Below are 19,490 nucleotides of genomic sequence, written 5' to 3'. Positions count from 1 at the left end.
CCCCAGTGAGTAAGCTAGCACAGCTAAGAGCAGCTTAAAGCCTAAGAAAGCATGGTGCCATTTGGGAAGTGAGCCAGGTGTTATGTAACAAGAAACTCCTCACGCCTTTGGAACAAGATCTTGGCTATCTGCTCAAATATGCTGTTGTACTAACTGAAAATACTGCAAGGAATACAAAAATTGGGCAAAAGCTGCCTTGGGCCAAAGCCAGAGTGTAATTACTGTCCATGTGTACTTAACACTCAGTACCCACGGAAGAAGGCACTGCTTTTCTGTCAGCTGAGTAAGTGACATTATCCTGCGGTAATGGGGTGCGTGCTGGTAGATCCAAGGGAGAAGCAGACACACAGCAAACCTAAAATTCCCATCCATGTGAATTTGTCACCGTCACTGTCACCAGTTCTGGTCAGGAGAAGGAGGAAACTGCTACCATAGCTAAGGAGCAAGATCTGGGTGGGTTGAGGTGCCCTGACTGCTCACACTAAACATAAGTGAATACTTTCAAAGTTAAGTCCTCCATGCAGAAGCCAACACAAATTCCTTGCCAAGGCTGCTTCACTGGGGAAGCACACCCAAACCCACAGCCCTGGCTGAACCACCAAACCCACAGCCCTGGCTGAGCCACACCAGCCTCTCTTGCTCACCAGCTGCTTCTGTTTTCTAGGATGCATGAGCACTGCATAGTCTGTCATGTATGGCTTTCATGGGAAAAAGACCAATGGCCACCAAATCTTGCTTCTACAGTTGTGAAGTCCTGGGTGAGATGTTTACACAGCCTACTCTTTTGCTCAGTTGTACAAGCATTGCCTGACTACCAAAACCTTTGGATGCCACCAGCAGAATGCTGCTAATAGTTACACAGTACTTATTCAGAAATGCATTTATGCAGCATTTGAGCTTATTTCCCAAAAAGAAAGCTTTGGTCACTGATTTCAATAACTAAGGCTTCTCTGACCCCTGTTGCATCTATTCATAGCCCTCTCATGGCCACAAAGATATGTGTGGAAAGTTTGGGGGTCCATTCCTATCTGCTGCAGGTCTTTTCTTGCCTGCTCTGTCAAAAGATGTGCTGCTTGTTTTTAGGCAAGTTGCTTCATTCTGCAGTTTCTCAGCTGCTCCATCTGCAAAATGAGGATAATAAGAATCTCCTCTCTTAAAGAAGCCGACTGCTTCTCATGGAAGTTTTTGCTATGCTTGGGATCTTTGGTTTGTGCTTGCTAAAGAAGTGAAAAAGATTTATTATTAAAGCAATTACAGTGTTGATACGCTCGTGATGAATTCCCTGCAGGCATGCAAAGGTACTAAAGGCCAAATTTATTTCTCATTCATACTTATACAAGTTCCCTGCAGCTCCAGCAATGCAGGCAGGGTTACTCCAGCTGAACATGTGGTTCATCTGCTTCTACGGCAACTCAGTTTGGAATATCACCAGTCACTCATTCCTGACAGAACAGTGCAGAGGAAATGTGCTACAGGGGTGGCTGCAATAGCATTTCCTTGTTGCTGAAAGCCTGAGAATAAGCAGCTCCTAGTAGGGGCTAATTAAGTGGAGGATGTGTTTTCTCTGGTGTGATGATTGTTCTGCAGTTCTTTGTCAAAGCTGATGCTACCTGTCTCTGGAAGATCTTCAGATGCAGAGCAAGAATGGAGATATCTACCTTCCTGGGGAAGAGAAGTCAGTCCTCAAAGGACACTGTGCTTTCATGTACAAAGAGGGTGAACCAGTCAATTGGCTGGTCTGAGAGGAATGGCCACTGCAGTGTGGACAGAAATTGGTGAGAAAAACAACAACAGAAGGAAGAACAAGCACAAATCAGGCACCAAGCACACATTTCTCAAAATATGAAGGGTGTACAATGGTACCAGGCACAGAAAACACATGGTATGGTTGTTACTGCCTGCCTGAGCAATGCATGTAGACACAGTTGTCTTTAAAAGTGCTGGTACAGCAGGCTCCGAGCATACTGATGATTCAATCTCTGAAATAATTCGAAATGGCAGTCACGCTTCTGAAGGCACAAAGTCCTTATCTTCCTTTTAAAGCAAAGAAGTCACTGCACCGGCAGGAAAATACAAGGAATGCTGGAGGGCTTTACAGCAATGCATATCAATGAAAAGCTCCTCTTGGCTAACCATCCCAGAATGAAACATATTCCTAGTGGTTCTGCCAAAGATCCTTGAAACCCTTTGATGGTGGTTGATAGGGGAGAAAATAATCCTAACTGTGAAGCAGATTAAAGTTTTTGTTGTCTTGCTCTTAGCATTGTCTATGCCTTTGCAATGGACTTGGACTACCAGAGGAAGGCAAATCTTTGCCAGAGGTACGGCAGCCAGGCCAAGAGAAGTCAGCAGTCCACAGTGTGCCAGCTGTCTCACTTTATTTTTGCCTATAACTACATATTTTTTTTTATATGGCTTTAACACCAGCTAGCAAAATTAGTCAACGTTAGCCTGAAAGGAAATGCTGTCAATTGGTTTGGGAAAGGAAGCTCTCAAACGGAGCCAGTCTGTTTTGTAAAAGAGAAGGAAAGAAACTCCAGGCAACCATCAAGGCAATTTAGATTTTTGCCACTGATGGTAAAGGAAAAAGGAGTCTGAAGTAAAGAAGGGAAAGTCCAACTAGGTCAGCAAAGTCCCTGGTGGGCAGCAATAGGGTATCTGAGAGCTGGTATGCAGAGCAGACATGGAAATGCTTGAAAGGATTCAATTTTATGGCACAGTGAAAGATTGTCTCTCCTTCTGTTTCTATATAAGGTAGGTAATAAACTGTATTTGAACTGGTAAAAGAGGAATGAGATGACCCACATTTCAAAGCTGGAACCTGGTAGGTTATTATTATTTATGATTCATAAAGCTTGTGCAGTGCACCAAAAGAAAGGGAGGCGAGCTCCTAGCCCAGAGGAGCCTCCAGTGCAAACCTCGAGAGAAACACTCTACTGTGCATGGGGTCAACTCCAAGGGCTTTTTTAAAATTCTAATTACAGTGTAATGAAGATCAGGCCTGCTCTTTCCATCAGAAAACTGGGATCTCTTTTCCTATCTCTGCAGTAGGTGGTTTTTATATTATGGGAATGCAACAGCTGAATATTCTGTGAACTGAAATAAGAACCTTCAGGTACCCCTTACTTTCCACTCTTGCTGCTTTTAGTTCCTTTCCTCCTCTTGCACATTTCTGCATTTTCTCACTTTCTGCTCCACAGAGCTTTTGCTACCATTTTTTTTTCCTTTATTAATTTCTCAGCTTTTCAGTATTAGTTTTTTTCCTTTTCATGAGCTTTCTCTGGAGTCTCACATTCACATTTTATGTCTTGCCATTCAATCATTCCCTTCTTTTAGCTTTTCTTCCTCTTTGCCTCACTCTTCTCATCCCTTTTCTGCCTCTCCTCCTTCCATTCCCCCCGGCCAACCTTCTCCTTTCACCAACACCATTTTCTTAATCAATACCCCAGTGGTATCCCCCAAACCAGCAGCTTTCCCTTTGCTCTTCCTTCAGGAACAGAGCTCTCTATCCATCCTTCAGACAGACTCTTCTCCCTGACCTGCACCCTGCCTTCGCATTACCCCTCCACCTCTAGGACAAGGCTTACAGGTCTCTACCCAAGAAAACAGCTCCTCACCCTCCGATTTCTCCAGGGAACCCTTCTGAGCACATCAGTGTCCTTTTCAAGGTCCCCGGCCGTGATCCCTGAAAGTCTTCAAAGGCCCCAGTGGTCCCTAAAGGTCTGCCAGCCCCCACTGCTCTTTGGCTCTTACATCCCTCCTGGCCATAAGACTCCAACTCCACGGCTACCATGCAGCCGGACCGGCACACAGAGGTGAGGACAGATGGCTGGAACACGGGGCTGCGTTCCTCACATCGGGAGAACAAATCTGCCGAGCATCCTCCTTCCCTCCTGCCAAGGGTCCTGCATGGCAGATACTTGCCCACGGGTTTGGGGGCTGCTCCCGCGTCCCGAGGGGAGGTGCGGAGAGATGCTCTGCCTCTGGAGCGAGGGCGAGGGAAGCCCCGGGGCTGAGCAGGGCGGCGGGCAGGGGTAAGCGCCGGCGATGCCGGGCGGCGGGGGAGCAGCGCGCCCCGTGGGCTCGCACCGCCCGCTCGGGAGTCGCGCAGTCCCCGCCGCCGGCATCGCCCCAGCACCGCGCTCGGTCTCCCCGGAGCATCCCCTGTCGCGGTACCCGGTCTCCCCGGGATGCCCTCGTCCCGCTCGCCGCGACGTCGTTTACCTTCCACTTTGGTGAGGGTGAGGACGGGGCTGTTGCAGGCGCTGAGCGGGGCCACCCTGGCCGAATGCTTCTTCATGGCGAGCCCGTCGCCGGCGGCAGCTCCCCGCCGCCCCGCGCCTACATCCTGGCGCCGCCGGAGCCCTCCTCGGCGGCGCTCCCCGCTCCGGCTCCCGGCCCGCCGCCCTCTGCCGCAGCACCGGGCGGCGGGGGCTGGGGCTCGCCCGCCCGCCCGCTGCCGCTCGGGGCTGCTGCAAACCCGACGTCACCGGCACGGCCCCCCCCGCCCGCCCCCAGGGCTCCCGGGGCCGCCCCCCGGGTCGGGGCGGGGGAGGCGCCGCACGCCGCGGCCACAGGCGTTGCCGAGCCCCCGGACGGCGCCGGCACCGCGGTCCGGCCCGGCCGAGGTCGCAGGGAGCCGGGACCGTAATGCGGCTGCGGACAGCGCTCCCGCTCCCGCCGGTGCGCCAGGGATCCCCGAGCCAGCCGCGATCCCGGCCGTGGCTGCTGGCAATGGGCTCCCGCACCGCACGGAAAGGGCTCCTGGCTCATCGCCCTCTGCCCAGCTCTCTTCGCGCTGTCTAGGAAAAAGGAGAATTTACACTCTCCGAACCAATTCATTATTTACTCAGTATTATCCCTCCTTTGTTTTTCTTCAAGTCCAGACACTGTTCTGGGTCAATTTTCATCCGTGCCTTCAGTAATTTCTGCCATCCTCGCCACAGCCTTTCTGTTCCTGCTGTATCCTCTTGGAGGGAGACCAAAACTGGACCCAGCAGCCAAGATGAGATACTCCATGGATTTACCAATAATACTCCAACACCTGCAGTCACATACTCTACAGCTTTCTGGACATAATCCAACAACTTCTTTTTGACACAAAAAGGCACAAAATGAAGCATGTCCATACTCACACATGTTAAGTAAAATGTCATATGTCACAACTGGATGCTGCTTGTATTTAGCAACATTTTATAGTGTTTTTGGTTTTTTCAGCAATAATTTTTTTTTAAGATCCCCAATAGTGACATACCAACGACATGTGATTAGAGCTACCCCACTGTCAGAGCACAAAAATCTAACCGGCATTAGTTAATGAGACTTAATGCAAGTGGATTCAGGAGAGAACTCATCATAATGAATGAGTATGAAAGATGTAAAATAGATTTACATCATTGTAAGCAGAGCACCAGAATTCACAAGGTGCTGAGCACAGTGACCTTAGCACCCTTTGCTCCTTGTGATTTTTTCTGTGGATATGAAAATACTCTGCAGATTTACCAGGTTCCAAACTGAGATGCGTCAGCAGACAGGGCGCAAATACTTAACATTTCTTAAGATCTGGTCAAATTAAAATGAGTGTACTTTGCAAACAAGACTGGGCAGCCATCAATACTCCACAAACATTCCAAAGTATTCTTTAATTATATAAACAGTAGCTATTGAAAATCAGTCCTGACAGACTTTTCAGGAAACCGTGGGAAAACACCACCTTACTTCTGCTGGCTAGAAAGTTCTACGTATTTAAGAGGTGAGCTTTCTCAAGGCGTCAGAGCCACACTATTCATTTGCAGGGGTCTCATAAGTGGATCTGCAGTCTGATGAAGCTCCAGGGTGTTTTGTGCTTCCTATGCCTCTTCTCTGCAACCTTTGGGATGAACCTTATACAAAAATCATTAGGCTGCTTTCAAAGTGATTCTTCTGAAAAAATAATCATGTGCTTACTGTTAAGACTACAAAATATCAGCTTGGTCAAATGATGATTACTGGTTTTCATGGTTATTTCCATGAAATGGTTATTTCCTTTTTAGTAGAATTGTCTGACCAATTCAGCTTCCTGGGATGTTACAGATCATAAGCATTTGAGAACCACGGGTCCATCTTGTTTCATTGCACTATTTAGTCTCAGAGTCCAATTGCTTTCTGGTTATTGAAAGAAGCTACATAAAGAGAGGCAGATTTCACCTCAGATGGTTCTGTCCGTGAAATATTTTGCAATGTTGCAGTGCCTGTTATCTGAGGATTTCAAAGCACATCATAAAATATTAACTTATTTTACACTGCCTTTGGGAAGAAACTTCAGGTTCACTGGTAGTTAAAATACATCCACATAATTTAAGAGACTCCCTTAGATTAAGGTGACAAGTAACACCAGAACCTGGAAAACTCTGTCTGGCTTCTGCTCTGAACAGATCTTCCAGGATCATCTCAGCCTCTGCTATATATGGAGGAAAACACTAAATCAGCACTTTACATCCAAATGCCATCAGTTTTCCCCATAAGTAAATGGTTGCCTAAGGATAATCAGACTTCTCTTCTGATTATACTTGTAATCAATGGGATGGTCATAAGAATTAAAAGTATATTCATTAAAAAGTCTTTGTTGCTGAGCACTTATATTCTTTCCTTCTAAAAGGCTTATGCTCTCTTTGTTAAAGACACAGTAAATACATTATTTTACTTGGAGGGTGGTGCTGCTCACACAGAATGTCACAGAGTAAAAATGGGATTTTGGATGACATGTTACTTTAACCACGGGTAATATTTCAGGGTTTGCAGAGTTGTTAACACATTTCAGGCTCCCAATGTTTTATTTAAGCCCAGAACTCCAAATGTGAGTGGCAGTAAGTCTCTCCTGTGGCTGGCTGGCCCCTCTGCAGCTGGTGCTGAGGAGAGCTAAGAGGCATCTTCTCCTCCTCCCTCCTCTGATGATGCCTTGCATGACCACAGCACTCAAGCTTCTGCTCCTCAGTATTCAGTTTAGTCACCCTGAGAAGGTTTCAAAGCCATTGAGGACGTCCAGTATCCAACTAAGGCTGGTTTCAGCCATGGGAGAGGACATCCAACTGCTTGTGGGCCCTTGGAAACCTTTTGCCCAATGTATGTGTGAAGTACAGCTGATTCACATACAGCTCTGCTCAACTCCAACCCCTGAGCATTTTTACAGCCTCTGATTTCTCTTGCTGCCCTTACAGGCACACACACTCACACCAGAGATCCACACTAGGCCCCTGTCTTACACTGTGCATAAAAATACCAGCCACATATCACAATAAAAAAAATGTTGTGTTTATTTAATGAAGACTAGGGTTCCTGAGGACTATGTTCCAGGGACTCTTCTGTGAAAGCTGCATTTGGCAGCAGTCTTGTTACTTTCTGTAGCTGCAGCATCCCCACCTCCCCAAGCTTTAACACATTTACTGCTGGATTACACTTAATTTCATTTACCGTGAGCATCTTACAGTATAAGCAATGCAAAATTGATTCACATGGGGTAAATTTTCAAGTCAAATTTATGGCTTTTTACCTTTAAAACACCACTGCTGTATTCAGGAGGCAAAAAGCTGGTGGATGTCTGGGCTGTGGACAGCTTACAAATGTGGAGAGAAACTCTCAAACCTTGGAAACTGGAGAAGGCAGATTTTCGTTTCCAATCAAGAGCAAGGATGTGAAAAACGGAATGCCAGATTAAAAATTCAGGACAAGGCAGTCAGAATTTGCCCAGGTTGAAGAATTTGTAAACTTTTTAGTTTGATGAAACTAGTTTTCTTAGAGTTGGCTACCCTTCTTCATTTTAGATTAAAAAATTATAGTAATTGGGTTGGTTTTGTACATATAAACCTTTATACAAGTGTGCTAATACTCAGCTTCACACTGCTTTTAAAGCTATGGATCATAACCCCTTTCCTGAAAGATTCTTTATTTGCACAGGAAGGTAGATTCAAGACAAAACTAAATTCTCAGTTATGTGTGCTACAGCCTTTGATTTTTATCCTGTTATCTAGTTTGTTTAACCAACATGAAACACAATGCCCTGTTCCTAACAGGCACAGTTGGTATTTTCCCAGTTCAGATATTTTCATGTTTAGTGTACTTATTAATAGGACATTTATTAATTTATGTGCTTGCCTTACCACTGAGGGCAATAATTGTTGTGCTTAGCAACCTTAAAGGAAATGGAGTGTGGACTTTTACTCATGTAGCCAATTTCCTAATAGGCTCCATTTCATACCAGAATGAATTCATGTGCTAGGAGTCAAACACATCCGTAATACCAACACTGGCCACAACCCTCCAGGAAAAAATTATCCTTTCCTCTAGTATATTTGAAGTAATTTGTGAATATTGTCCACAAATAATTATCAGTATCTTTATGAGGAGCTTGTTTTACTTGACTGCTGTGTTACTTTTGGTTGGCTACAATAGCTAATAACTTTATAATCTGTTTCTCTTTCGAAGATCCAAAACCACAGATGTCAAAAGCACATTTCCAACACAAATATTAGCTATTTTGGAAGTAATGGTTTCTGTCCTGCAATCACTCTGAAATCTGCATTGAGATGCTCTCTGTGGTGACCATCCACCACTATTCTGTTTGCAGCCTCCTACATTCACAACCTCCACTCAGAACAAATTCAAATTTTTGTCAAATTTACATACAGTTTATCTCTGCAATATTAACCTAGCTGTAAGGACAACGTCTTTCCAATTTTTCCTCTTCCAAAAACATTCAGCTACTTTTAGCATCATGTCTTGAGTTCACAGAACAAGGCTGTAAAATGAGGGAGAAAGGAAGAGGAGGGATTCAGACCTCCCTGGCCAAAGGTGCTCAGTAGATAGATAGCAGTCTCATATAGATAGCAGGGACTCTGCTGTAGAGTCACTGCTATCTGTACCTGAACGCCTTCTCTTCCAATCTGCAGATAAGAGTGACATGTGAGGTGCCCATAAGGGCTGCAGACTGTCTACATGACAATATATATCCAACAGTTCCTAAACATGGATGCAAAGTCCTGGTGAGAATATCTTCCTTTTTTTTTTAACCTTCTGTTTATAACTGCTGTAGGCATTTCTGGAGGAGGAGGCACTGCTGGATTTTACTTCCAAGTCTCATAAAATATTAACTATTTCCAATATTTTATGAGAAGATCTCTTGGTTTTGTGCATAAAGAACAGCTGCATTTCAAATAATACTGGCGAATTCTGCAAAATGTAAGAAAAAAACTAGATTTAATCTCAGAGTTTTAACACCCTCCTGGATTTATCTGGCAATTGCTTTTCCTTGCGGATCTGCATATGAGACACTGTCTGACTACAAGACCTAAATCTCCTCAAATCACAAAAAAATACAGTGTTACACCATCAACATCAACAATGCAGCAACAATAACTTCTTAACCCTTACAATATTAAAAAAACCTGAGCATCACCTCTACATTCTTCACCACCAGCCTGCTCCTGATCAGTTTGGTAAAGCACTGGATGTGAAATGCATCTCAATGTAGTTGTGCACATTTTCTGCCACCACAAACATTGTATAATCTGAGTTAAACCTCTACTCCTGAAACACCCCAGCTCAGGAGGACTTCTAACATAGACACAAAGGCCAGGAGACCACGTTTGACAGTAGCTCACACTTTGAGTACTGAAGGAAAAGTAGGTGAAAAACATCTAAAGTTGGAATATATGAATACAGAATGAAAATATCTAGACCCTAAAAACACGATTTAAAAAAAAATCTGTTGTTCAGACTGTGACTCAGAAAGAAAAGAAATAAATTCAGTCTGTGAGGGGATCTTTTGTCCTCAAAAAAAATTCTTTCAGAACTGTCTGAGCAAACAAGCACATGCTCCTGGCCTCAAACATCCAAAAACAGACCACAGGAACTGAAGACAGAATAAAATTTCTTTTCGTCTTCTCACCTGAATATTTACAGAACTATGCACTGCCCTCCCAGTTTGTATTAGGCAGGACAGGAACGAGAGATGAGATGAAAAAGGGGCATCCAAAGATCTTTCAGAAAGTAACAGTAGAGATGCTTCTGAGGACACATATTCCGTATTTCAAGTCACTGGTTTTACAGACAGTGTTCTAGGATGAAAATCACAAAATCTGTCTAATTTAAGTTTTGTTGCCAGCTGCTTGAACCAAAGATTAGGTAGGATTTAAGCACTCCCAATGGCCTGTGAAATGGAGAGGGTTTCAACCTACAGAAATAACTCGCCAGATATTTGCCAGGAAGAAAATTGCTGTCTATTTAAAATAAAAGGATGTGTAAGAGCAAGAAGATTCAGACTGATTCCTGTGTTCCCCTTTTACCAGGAAGACTGATTTTAAACACTTTAAATAACTACATTCTTTCGTGTTCCCTGTGTATACTCTGCACTTTGTCTTTCTTCTTATTTTCTATTGTCAGTATTTCCTTGGTTCTTTTTTTCCTTTGCATTGTCTTTTCTCTTTCATGTCTTTCCTTTGTCAAATTCCTCCCAGTGCCAATACTAAAGAGCTTGTAGAATGAACTGGATGCCACGTCCACTTATAAAGTTACACAGACAAACAGAAAAATCCATTCAATTGTGCCTTCTTTTTTAACTGTTCCTGTCCATCACTACCCTTAACAGTTAGTACTGGGACTTTTGGAAGTGTCTTAGACCTCATGATTTGTGGCTTCAAAGTAAATTTGCTGTAGCTGTCCAGAAGCTGTGCACCTCTCAAGCTCTCAGACCCTTTGCTCTATAATTTTATTTCTGACTGCACAATAATGGTGCTATGTCCAGAAGAATTCAAGATGAGGATTAAAAATAATGTCCTAGGCACAACCTCTCCCCAGATTTTCCAAGTTTGCCCTGCCAAGTGAGGTTCAACAGACTGGGCTTCTGGGTTAATTCTCAGGAAGCAGCAAGTCAGATCTCTGGAAGCAAACCAGTTAATTTTCCTGGGAACTCTTGCTGAAATGCTTAAAGCAAGTAGCTGTGCTGATTGCCCTCAAAGAGACCAATCAGTTTGGCACAATGAGTTTCCCCTTCAAGCACAGATATTATTTAAAAGAAATTATATAGGATGAGCCTTTTGGCACCATGTGCTTTGTAATTATATCCTCCCTATCCTACTGTCCTAATCACTCCAGTCTCCCACTCTCACTTTTGGCCAATTGTTTTTCTTGAGCCCGCTGGCTATTTCTCTTTTTTGGGAGGAGCTTTTCCTTTTACTTCTTCCAGCTGCCATTAGGGCACATATTAATATAGTTGGGTCCCAGCTATTTTATTATGAGACAGCAATATAAGCCTGTTTTCCAGATGAGTATCTGCCTTCAGACACTGGGAAAAGGGAGAAAATGCTGGGGTGGAAATGCCTATTATAAAATGTAAAAGCACACTAGTGTGTGCAGTGAGCAGTGTCAGTGCAACCCTCCCACTCCATTTCTGGCTCTGCCATCATTGTGGCACCAGGCCTGAGTGAAGCTGCTGCCACCAGTTACTCACAAGTACCTTGGGACAAAACTTGGCTACTTTCTCCATGTGCTTTTGAGATCCTATGTTGAAAAACCCTGAGAACATCCAAGCATTATTGTTATTCAGCACTCAGAGTATATCTAACAGGGTTAATATTTGTCATCTATTACCCTTTCTTAATGAAGAGGATGCCTTTTATTATTAGTGCAGAGGGTGAGTATATTATTGCTGCTGTTTATCACTAGTGCAATAATAATTAAAATCTTTGGGTCACATGTAAAACATGAATTTTTGAAATGACAGTGAAGCAGTGCTTTGTAGACTAAGAAGTATCTCTCTTAATACTCTAGATGTTCATAGATTGATTCACAGTCTTATACATCTTTACAAAGTGAATTATTTTAACCTCACAAGTGCATTGCTGAACAATGCAATATCAGATGAATGCCTGCAGCAAAGGTATAGTGACTGATATTCATGGGCAACACCACAGATAAAGAATAAGTCCTTTGTGCTGGTTCAAGGCCATGGGAGTTTTGATTAAAAGAGCAGGCTTAAAGACAGGACACTAGCTTGAGGCTGTGGCTGGAAAGTTAGGAGGGCTGCTCTATCCCTTCAGAAATAAGGTACTTTATATGATGAATCATGGATATAGTCAGGAGATTCATAACAATGCAAAATTACAATAATCCCACAGATTTAAGTGTAGCCATATCAGATGAATGCATGGGCAGCAAAGAGTATCATCTACCCCAAATATTTTGGATTAAATTCAATCTTTTATTTAGACTGTAACATTGTGTTTGTTGAAGCCTTCAAAAGAGGGCTAAGGCTGAGGAAAACAGGAGGCTTTTTTCCAGCAGTTTACTTTGGATAAACAAGGCAGGATTGTAACATTATATTTTCTATTTGATGAATTTAATCTAAAATAAGCAAAAACTTTGCATGTTTAATTCTTCAGATAGGAAATTCAGATTAGCTCTAACATATTTTGTACATACTGGTCAGATATTGGTGAGAAGGTTTTACACATTGCCTTAGGTTTCAGCAGATATAGAGGAACCACAGCCTTAGGATCTCTGAAGGAGGTCAGGAAAGAAACAGGAAGAAAATTATGGTTTCTCTTAGTCACTCTCGTACTCCTCCCTATTTTCTGCTGGTACTGTACTATGGCACATAAATTCACTACACTAATTAAATACATTTACTATCTTATTTTTTCCCCACCCACTTGGGCACAATATATATGTGCTGTTTGGGGAGGTTCTGTATGCTTTTAAAGCTATGCTTTTATCTTTTGTCAGCTTGATCCCTGCCAACGTTAGGAGTTTGCAATTTACATAGTGTTTCAAAAAAGCAACAGTTTCCACAACCTTCCTTGGGATGTGATTATCCATTGGTGGATCTTGTCTTTTTTTCTTGCAGTAAGATATGAAAGAAGTTATAGCAGGTTCATGCTGTCTCTTGCAAGCAGAAACTGCAAAATCTTTACAGATCTTGTTAAAATAGTCATGGCAATTTAAAAAAAATGCTGGAGTAGAAACTTTGAGTTCCATGCTTACGTGACAATGGCAGTGAGCACCAAAGATGTGTCATGCTAAGCTATAAGCCCTGACTTTCACACAATAACAGGACAACTCTCCATAAAGCCTTCTTACTGCTTATCCTTAATCCCCCAACTTCTAGACTGGATTTGGTTAATGCTTTTGGGGGATGAATCTGGATGATTAATTAACAGTACCAGGGATATCTGTAATAAGATTATGCACATGGTTTTACATTCCCATGACTCAGTTGATTTTCTTTTGAACTAATGGGAACTTTGTTATTGCATTCAATGCACTCTGTGTTGGAACTGTCAATGCTGATAAAACTGTAATAATAAAACAGCTAAAAGGAAAACAGATTTAGAATGCAGACAAACAAAAAATATTAGCTCCTAGAATAGTTGGAGGGAGGGTCACGTTAAGCTAGGAATCCACAGAAAAACTAAAAGAGGGCAAAACATTAGGTAGAAAAATCCAAGATAAAGAAGGACAGTGAGGACTGCCAGGTAGGATAAGCCAAAGACAAACAGAACACATCAGAACACAAACACAAAACATAATTGGAATAAGAAATAATAAGACTGTTAGGTTTATCCAGAAAAACAGAAGGAACTGCCTCTTGTGAGAAAAGTCCATTAGTACTGGATAGAGCAGTGGAACTCATCAGATCCTGTTCCTTTCAAGTAGAGTAAAAAACACACTACTAAAAATGCAGTTTTCTATTTAAAGGAGGCTTCTTGTCCTATAATGTGTTGTTACTGGTTAATGTGTCCTTGTGAAAAGAGACTTCAGACAAATTCTTTAGGTGCAGTTTGACCTCTTCACTGTGGTCACCAGGACAAATCCTTTGGAGAATCCAGCTGACTTGTGTCCCTCCTGTTACACAAAGCAGACTTGTCAGATATTTCCATAGGAGCATCCACTGCATGGCCCATAGATATGAAGTAGGAGTACTGGGGAGGCAGCTGCCCTCCATCAGAGGCTCCCTTGGCTGGCACCCAAAGGTCTTAGCATAACCCTGGGGCAGCATCAGCTTCTGGTGCCACTTGCAGCAGGATGAGGCCTGCCCTGATCTTTGCTAGGAGCTGGGCAGATGCCTGAATGATCACAGCACAAGGGACATGAGGGCCAGAGACAGCCCATCCATCTCCCTCTCAGCTGCACTGAACCTCCATCAGACAGGCTCCAGCCTCGGCACCCGTGGCAGAAACTTTCTCCTGAGATCTGGAACAAGGAAACTCCCCCTGAGTTGACTGTTCATGCTCGTCTTCCCTCTCCCACTCCCAGTAGATGAAGGTCTGGATCTCAGGTTAAATTTCCACTGAGAAGTAGCAGGAGAGCAGATTTATACCTTGCATGTTATTTCCAACAGCATGCCCCCAAGTGTATATAAAACATTACTATAATTCTGTCCTAGGGTTATGTTGATATTAATAAACCACTTGAATTTTGCTCTTAGTAATTAAAATCACAAGTACTTTTTGTTGCAGTCACAGGCAGGAGGCAAGGTGGCTGGGGCTATATTATTTAGATATGAGTAATAATTCAGGCAGCAGCATGTGTTTTTTCAACTGCTTTTCTTTCACACAACAGTCTAAAGCCTTCACGAATGCAATGCACAGTCCCTCAATGCTTCAAAACATAAATCTAGATCCCATACCATCTGATGGAAATAAATAGCACAAAAGCCAAGCAATTTATTCCTGATTAACTAAGTACAAAACACCTTGCAAATAACTTATACTTGTTTCATGTAGTAACTCACTGGAAAGAAATAGCTCTTCAGTGTCAATTTCCACCTGGCTGGATATTGGCATTTCTAATGCAAAAGGTAATTACAAACTGAGTATTGCTCACTGAGATCCAAAAAAATAAAGCTTTAGACTCAGCCCAGGCTCTCTGGCTCTTTCAGACACCAATAGGAACAAGCCAGCACTTCGCCAGAAATAAGTATAAGACTTGCTGTCCTTCCCCCACTAATGGCATTTCTCTAGGACTGACTTTCTAGAGTGGATTAAAATGACATCAACAATAGACACATAGAGAAAATAAGAGAAAATCACTAAGCAAATGCATTTATAGGAAGGAAGCAAATGCATACATATGGAAGGTTATAAGGCCTCTCACGCCCTATTTGCTGAAGCCCTCAATCACTGTATAGGACATAACTAGTGCATTTACAGGAACTTAGAAACCCTAATAGAAAAAGCATATGTACTCCCTTGACATATGACTATTATATGGGAATTGACAAGCTTTTTCTTGGCTTCTTTTTGCCCATCAGAAAAGCTTATATTGTGCTCTGTTCCTGATTGTTTGGATGAACAGGAGAGATTGTAGAACTATGCCTGGAAGGCTTGTGTGAGATAGGTGAAAGAATAAAAACACAGCTTTAAATCTACAAGGAGTTAAGACCATTGCATGACTAAGCTTGAGATAACTTCTTGCCCGTCAAACAAGAGAAAAGATTCTTGGGCTTGTTAACCAGGATCTCAGAACAGTTTTTTCATTCTTATATTTAAGAGCTACTCTTATAATCACTGAGTAAAATAAGGGCTAGCTTTTAGACAAATATATTTAGATGAAAACTGACCCTTAATCTCTGTGCTTCAGTCTGTGTCATACAGTAGTAGTAGTAGTAGTAATAATAATAATAATAATAATAATAATAATAATAATAATAGTACAATGCTTAATCTAGGTTAATGCTATATACTTGAAGAGTTTTGACCCTGCTCTTCCTCCCCTGTCAGTGTATAATGTAGACAAAGATAATAAAATAAGGTATTTGTGTTTTAGTCAATCCATCCCACCCACATCAAGCTTCACCCAATTTAACTGCCAGTTCATGCCTGACTGCAAACTGTCTAAATCCCTAAGGAGCAGGACTGGTTTAAGTCCTTTTACTTAAAGTCTTCTTTATCTTGTATAAAACCATACAGCTGCTTCAACAGAGGTTATTTTTCAATGCAGCCAACGCCTAAATATTGGCACTCTATCTGATCATTTTAAGTACTTTAGTATTGAGCCAAGCTATTTGTTTTTATCTTGCTACATCCCTGTCTCCCCACTATCTTATCAAACATAACTTTGTCATATGTAATTGCTAATCCTAAACAATTCACCCTTAATGGTAGAATCATCTGTTTATCATGTGCTGTAATCATTGAATACCACCAGAAATAGTGAAGAGTATCTTACATTAATTGGAAAAGTCTTTTATCTCTGGTGTGGATATCCTCTTTCTTCCTATCATTTATTTCCTGGGACACTGCAGTGGAAAAAAAAACAAGCAAAAAACCTTTGTACATTTTATTTCACAGTGATTTCTACTTCTCCTACTATTAATTGGATTTTTTTTGTTTGCTGATTTTTTTTAACTGAAAAAGCCTTTAACTGAAGAGACTCCACATCCTATTACGTTACCAGTAAAATGACTACATTTCAGTGTGCAGAGATGTATAACAAGTTCAGCCAGATAGGTCTCACTTCCAGACAGCTTGTAGTTTCAAAATTGCTTTATCTGCTTCAAGGGAAGTCACTGAAACTCACTGAAAACCTTGCTATAAATGGTAGTGTGATGTCACTATATACTGGCAACAACCAAGGCCATTATGTTCTACCTTTCATGCCTACCTTTCATTCCTTTAACCCTATCAGCAGGAGCTTTGGGAAAGTTCTTTAATCTGCTCTATTTTTTTTTTTCTGTGTATCACCTAGAGAAGTTATGTTTTCTTTCTTATTTCCAACTCAAAACAAGTACAATGTATTCATTGTGATGAAATTGCTACCCAAAGGGACTGCCAATGATTGCCTGATCAGTGCTGAGAGTGATGGCCTTCAGGTATTCTGGTATTGTTTGGGTTTTTTTTTGTTTGTTTGTTGGATTGGGTGGGTTTTTTTTTTTTTTTTGGAGGGGAGAGTGTTCTTTGTTTTGTTTTGTTTTTCACTTTGGTCTTGTTTGGTTGGTTTTTTTTTTTTTAATAGTTACATGACTTTGAGGTGAAAGTTATTGAAGAGCAAACAGAAATCATTAATGATTCCCTTTTCACTTATCTACTAACATTCTGATATTCTCCTGCCTGCTTATATGCTGCACATGAGTATTAACAAACTTCATTTTAAAAAGAGATTAACAGAAAATGGTACCCATGAATGTAGCAAATGGGGGAAGGGAACTTATTTGCAGGTTGAAGAATGCCAAATCCTCAACAATTTGCCAGTAACAGTGGAGAATATGAGCAGAATATCTGCTGCTGGAATAGGACCATCTCAAAGAAAAAACAGATTATTTATAAAATGTTAATGATTACAGAAATTCCATAATTAGAATCACTGCTACTTCTGTTGCAGATAATACAGATGGATGAAAGGGAACAGAGAAGGTCCTCCAGGCTCACAGGAAATTTTTTGCTGTTCAGCACTGAGGATGATTATAAGAATCCAAAGCCTAAGTAAGGAAAAGGGAGAAGCTGAATAAGAAGGAGTAGGCTAATATGTCTGGAGGAGAAAGGCAAAGCAACTGTGGATAATACATAAGAGAAAAGAGTGTGTCAGAATGGTTTAATATAAATCTCAATCAAGAGCTTATTTTAATTTGTTCTCATTTTTCTTTTCAGACCTTCCTTCCTCAGTACATATTTTAATGTGAAGGAGCCTTAGGAATTTGCCATGGATCCCAAGAATGACTTGAACTGAGTCTCAGATTCACAAGAACAAAGGAAAGTGAGCACAGAACAAAATAATTTCTATTATAGTCATACAAAATAGCATATTGTAAGTCATACACTTTTATCTGTCACGTCAGTAACATGCCATGATTCCTGACAAAAGCCATGTATATTAAACAGGTCCTACATCTCATCAGCTGAAGCCAGAGCAATGGCAATAGGAGGACTGCTTTCAAATATTACACTTTCTGGTACATTTGCAGTTTGTGTTTTTCTGCTGTACTGCATGGTTCATAATTTCATGCTTATTATGCTTGCTGTTGACATTACCCCTCAGCACATTTCAATTTCAAGCTCCATACTATGGAAAAGTGCCCAGGCATATAATCAAAACACCAAATAATGAAGCTTCAACTTAACCAACTTGAGCAGATCTTCAGAGCTCTGTAGCTGCTTACAAAGTGATTTGCTGAGTGGCTTTAAGTAGATATTTAAAGCTAAAAATGTGCATCAGTGCTTTACTGATGCTGATTCACCTCCTTCCCTCCATGTCATATATTTAACCCTCAACACTTTCATTTGATGTTGCTGGGACTACATTGAACTCCACCCAAAAAGCCCCATCCTCTCCCAAGTCCTGCTGAACTCACAGTCTCAGGATATTTTTCACTGCAGGAGTCCTGCAGGTCAGTTTTGCCCCATGTGAAAAACATTGCTCAGTTTCACAGCTGCTGCCTATCTGTTTTACTGGCTAAGTAATCCAAAACAATTCTCTCTCTTTTTTTGTTTTATGAGAAAATTCAAACAGGAGAGGACTGAAACATGATCCCTCAACCATCTTTTTATTTTCTCTGCACTCACTTTTCTCTCTCCTATTTAACCCTTCTCTAAATGAAATAGCTCTGTCTTTCCATCGTCTCTTCATTCTGGACCTTCTCTGTGATTCTGGTCTTTTCCCTCCTCATGTTTTCTCCTATTCCTGCTGAAGTTGGTCCATGAAGAGTTGGTCAAAACTGAGGACAACATATAAATTTAATGTAATAAATAAGGAATTTATACTTATGGGGAATTATGTTACTTTGGTGTGCAACCCAGAAAGACTGGAAGGGTAGTGGTCTGATTTGATGTGATTAATCCTGCCAACAACTTTGACAGAAGTCAGAGGAAGAAAAGAAGGAACTGAAAATACAAAGTCACATTTTAATGTTTTGAATGTTAAGGGAGAAAGAGAACTGGCTACATGTCTGTCTTTCCTGTAAGTGAATTTATGAGACCAAAATGCTGTACAGGTATTGCTTTCCATAACGTGTAAATCACATTTACCTACAGAAAGGAGGAATGTTTACATTACAGTCATTCTGTCTGGGACAGAAAGACACTGCAATGTAATTAGCAGGAAGATATGTCTGTTGTAAAAGGTCACCTCTCCCATGAAGAGAGGCTTTGCACAGTCCAACCTAGACAGGCTTGAACAATAGTACAAGAACATTCATTATATCCATTATAATGTCTCAAGCACATTTGCAGCCAACCCAGGCTGCAAATACAATACATTTCCCTAAGTGGATTAATAGGAAAGCAGAGGTCCTAGAATTGCTCTGACTTGTCATTTATACACATTGTAATCCTGACAACTAAGTATTAGAGAAAATCCAAGCAGAGACTGTGCAAGGAGAGCCCACAATTTACTACACTCTACAATGCAGCATGCTGATCTCTTGATTAGCCCTCAGCTGTAACAGCTAAGTAATGTCTAAACTTTTTCTAAGTCTGAAGACAGAATTTTTCACATATATATATATGATTTTATCTCATCTTCCT

The 19,490-nt window shown here is 41.6% G+C and overlaps 1 protein-coding gene across 2 annotated transcripts in view; it reads right to left on the bottom strand.

Annotated features, from left to right (window-relative positions):
* The window catches only part of SLC35F3 (solute carrier family 35 member F3), a 163,210-nt gene that overhangs the window by 56,777 nt on the left and 86,943 nt on the right, over positions 1 to 19,490 (bottom strand). Inside the window, exon 1 of one of the 2 annotated variants that reach the window (XM_074537492.1) lies at positions 4,225 to 4,767. The exons of the other annotated variant lie outside the window; for it this stretch is intronic. Coding sequence (XP_074393593.1) covers positions 4,225 to 4,300 — 76 coding nt within the window. The 5' untranslated portion in view covers positions 4,301 to 4,767. Of the gene's footprint in view, positions 1 to 4,224; positions 4,768 to 19,490 lie in introns of those variants that run through there. 2 annotated transcript variants of the gene reach the window in all.

Source organism: Zonotrichia albicollis, chromosome 3, assembly GCF_047830755.1.
Source record: "Zonotrichia albicollis isolate bZonAlb1 chromosome 3, bZonAlb1.hap1, whole genome shotgun sequence".
Classification (NCBI taxonomy): domain Eukaryota; kingdom Metazoa; phylum Chordata; class Aves; order Passeriformes; family Passerellidae; genus Zonotrichia; species Zonotrichia albicollis.
Note: the sequence above shows the minus strand (reverse complement) of the source record. Positions and strands in the feature narration are given on the sequence as shown.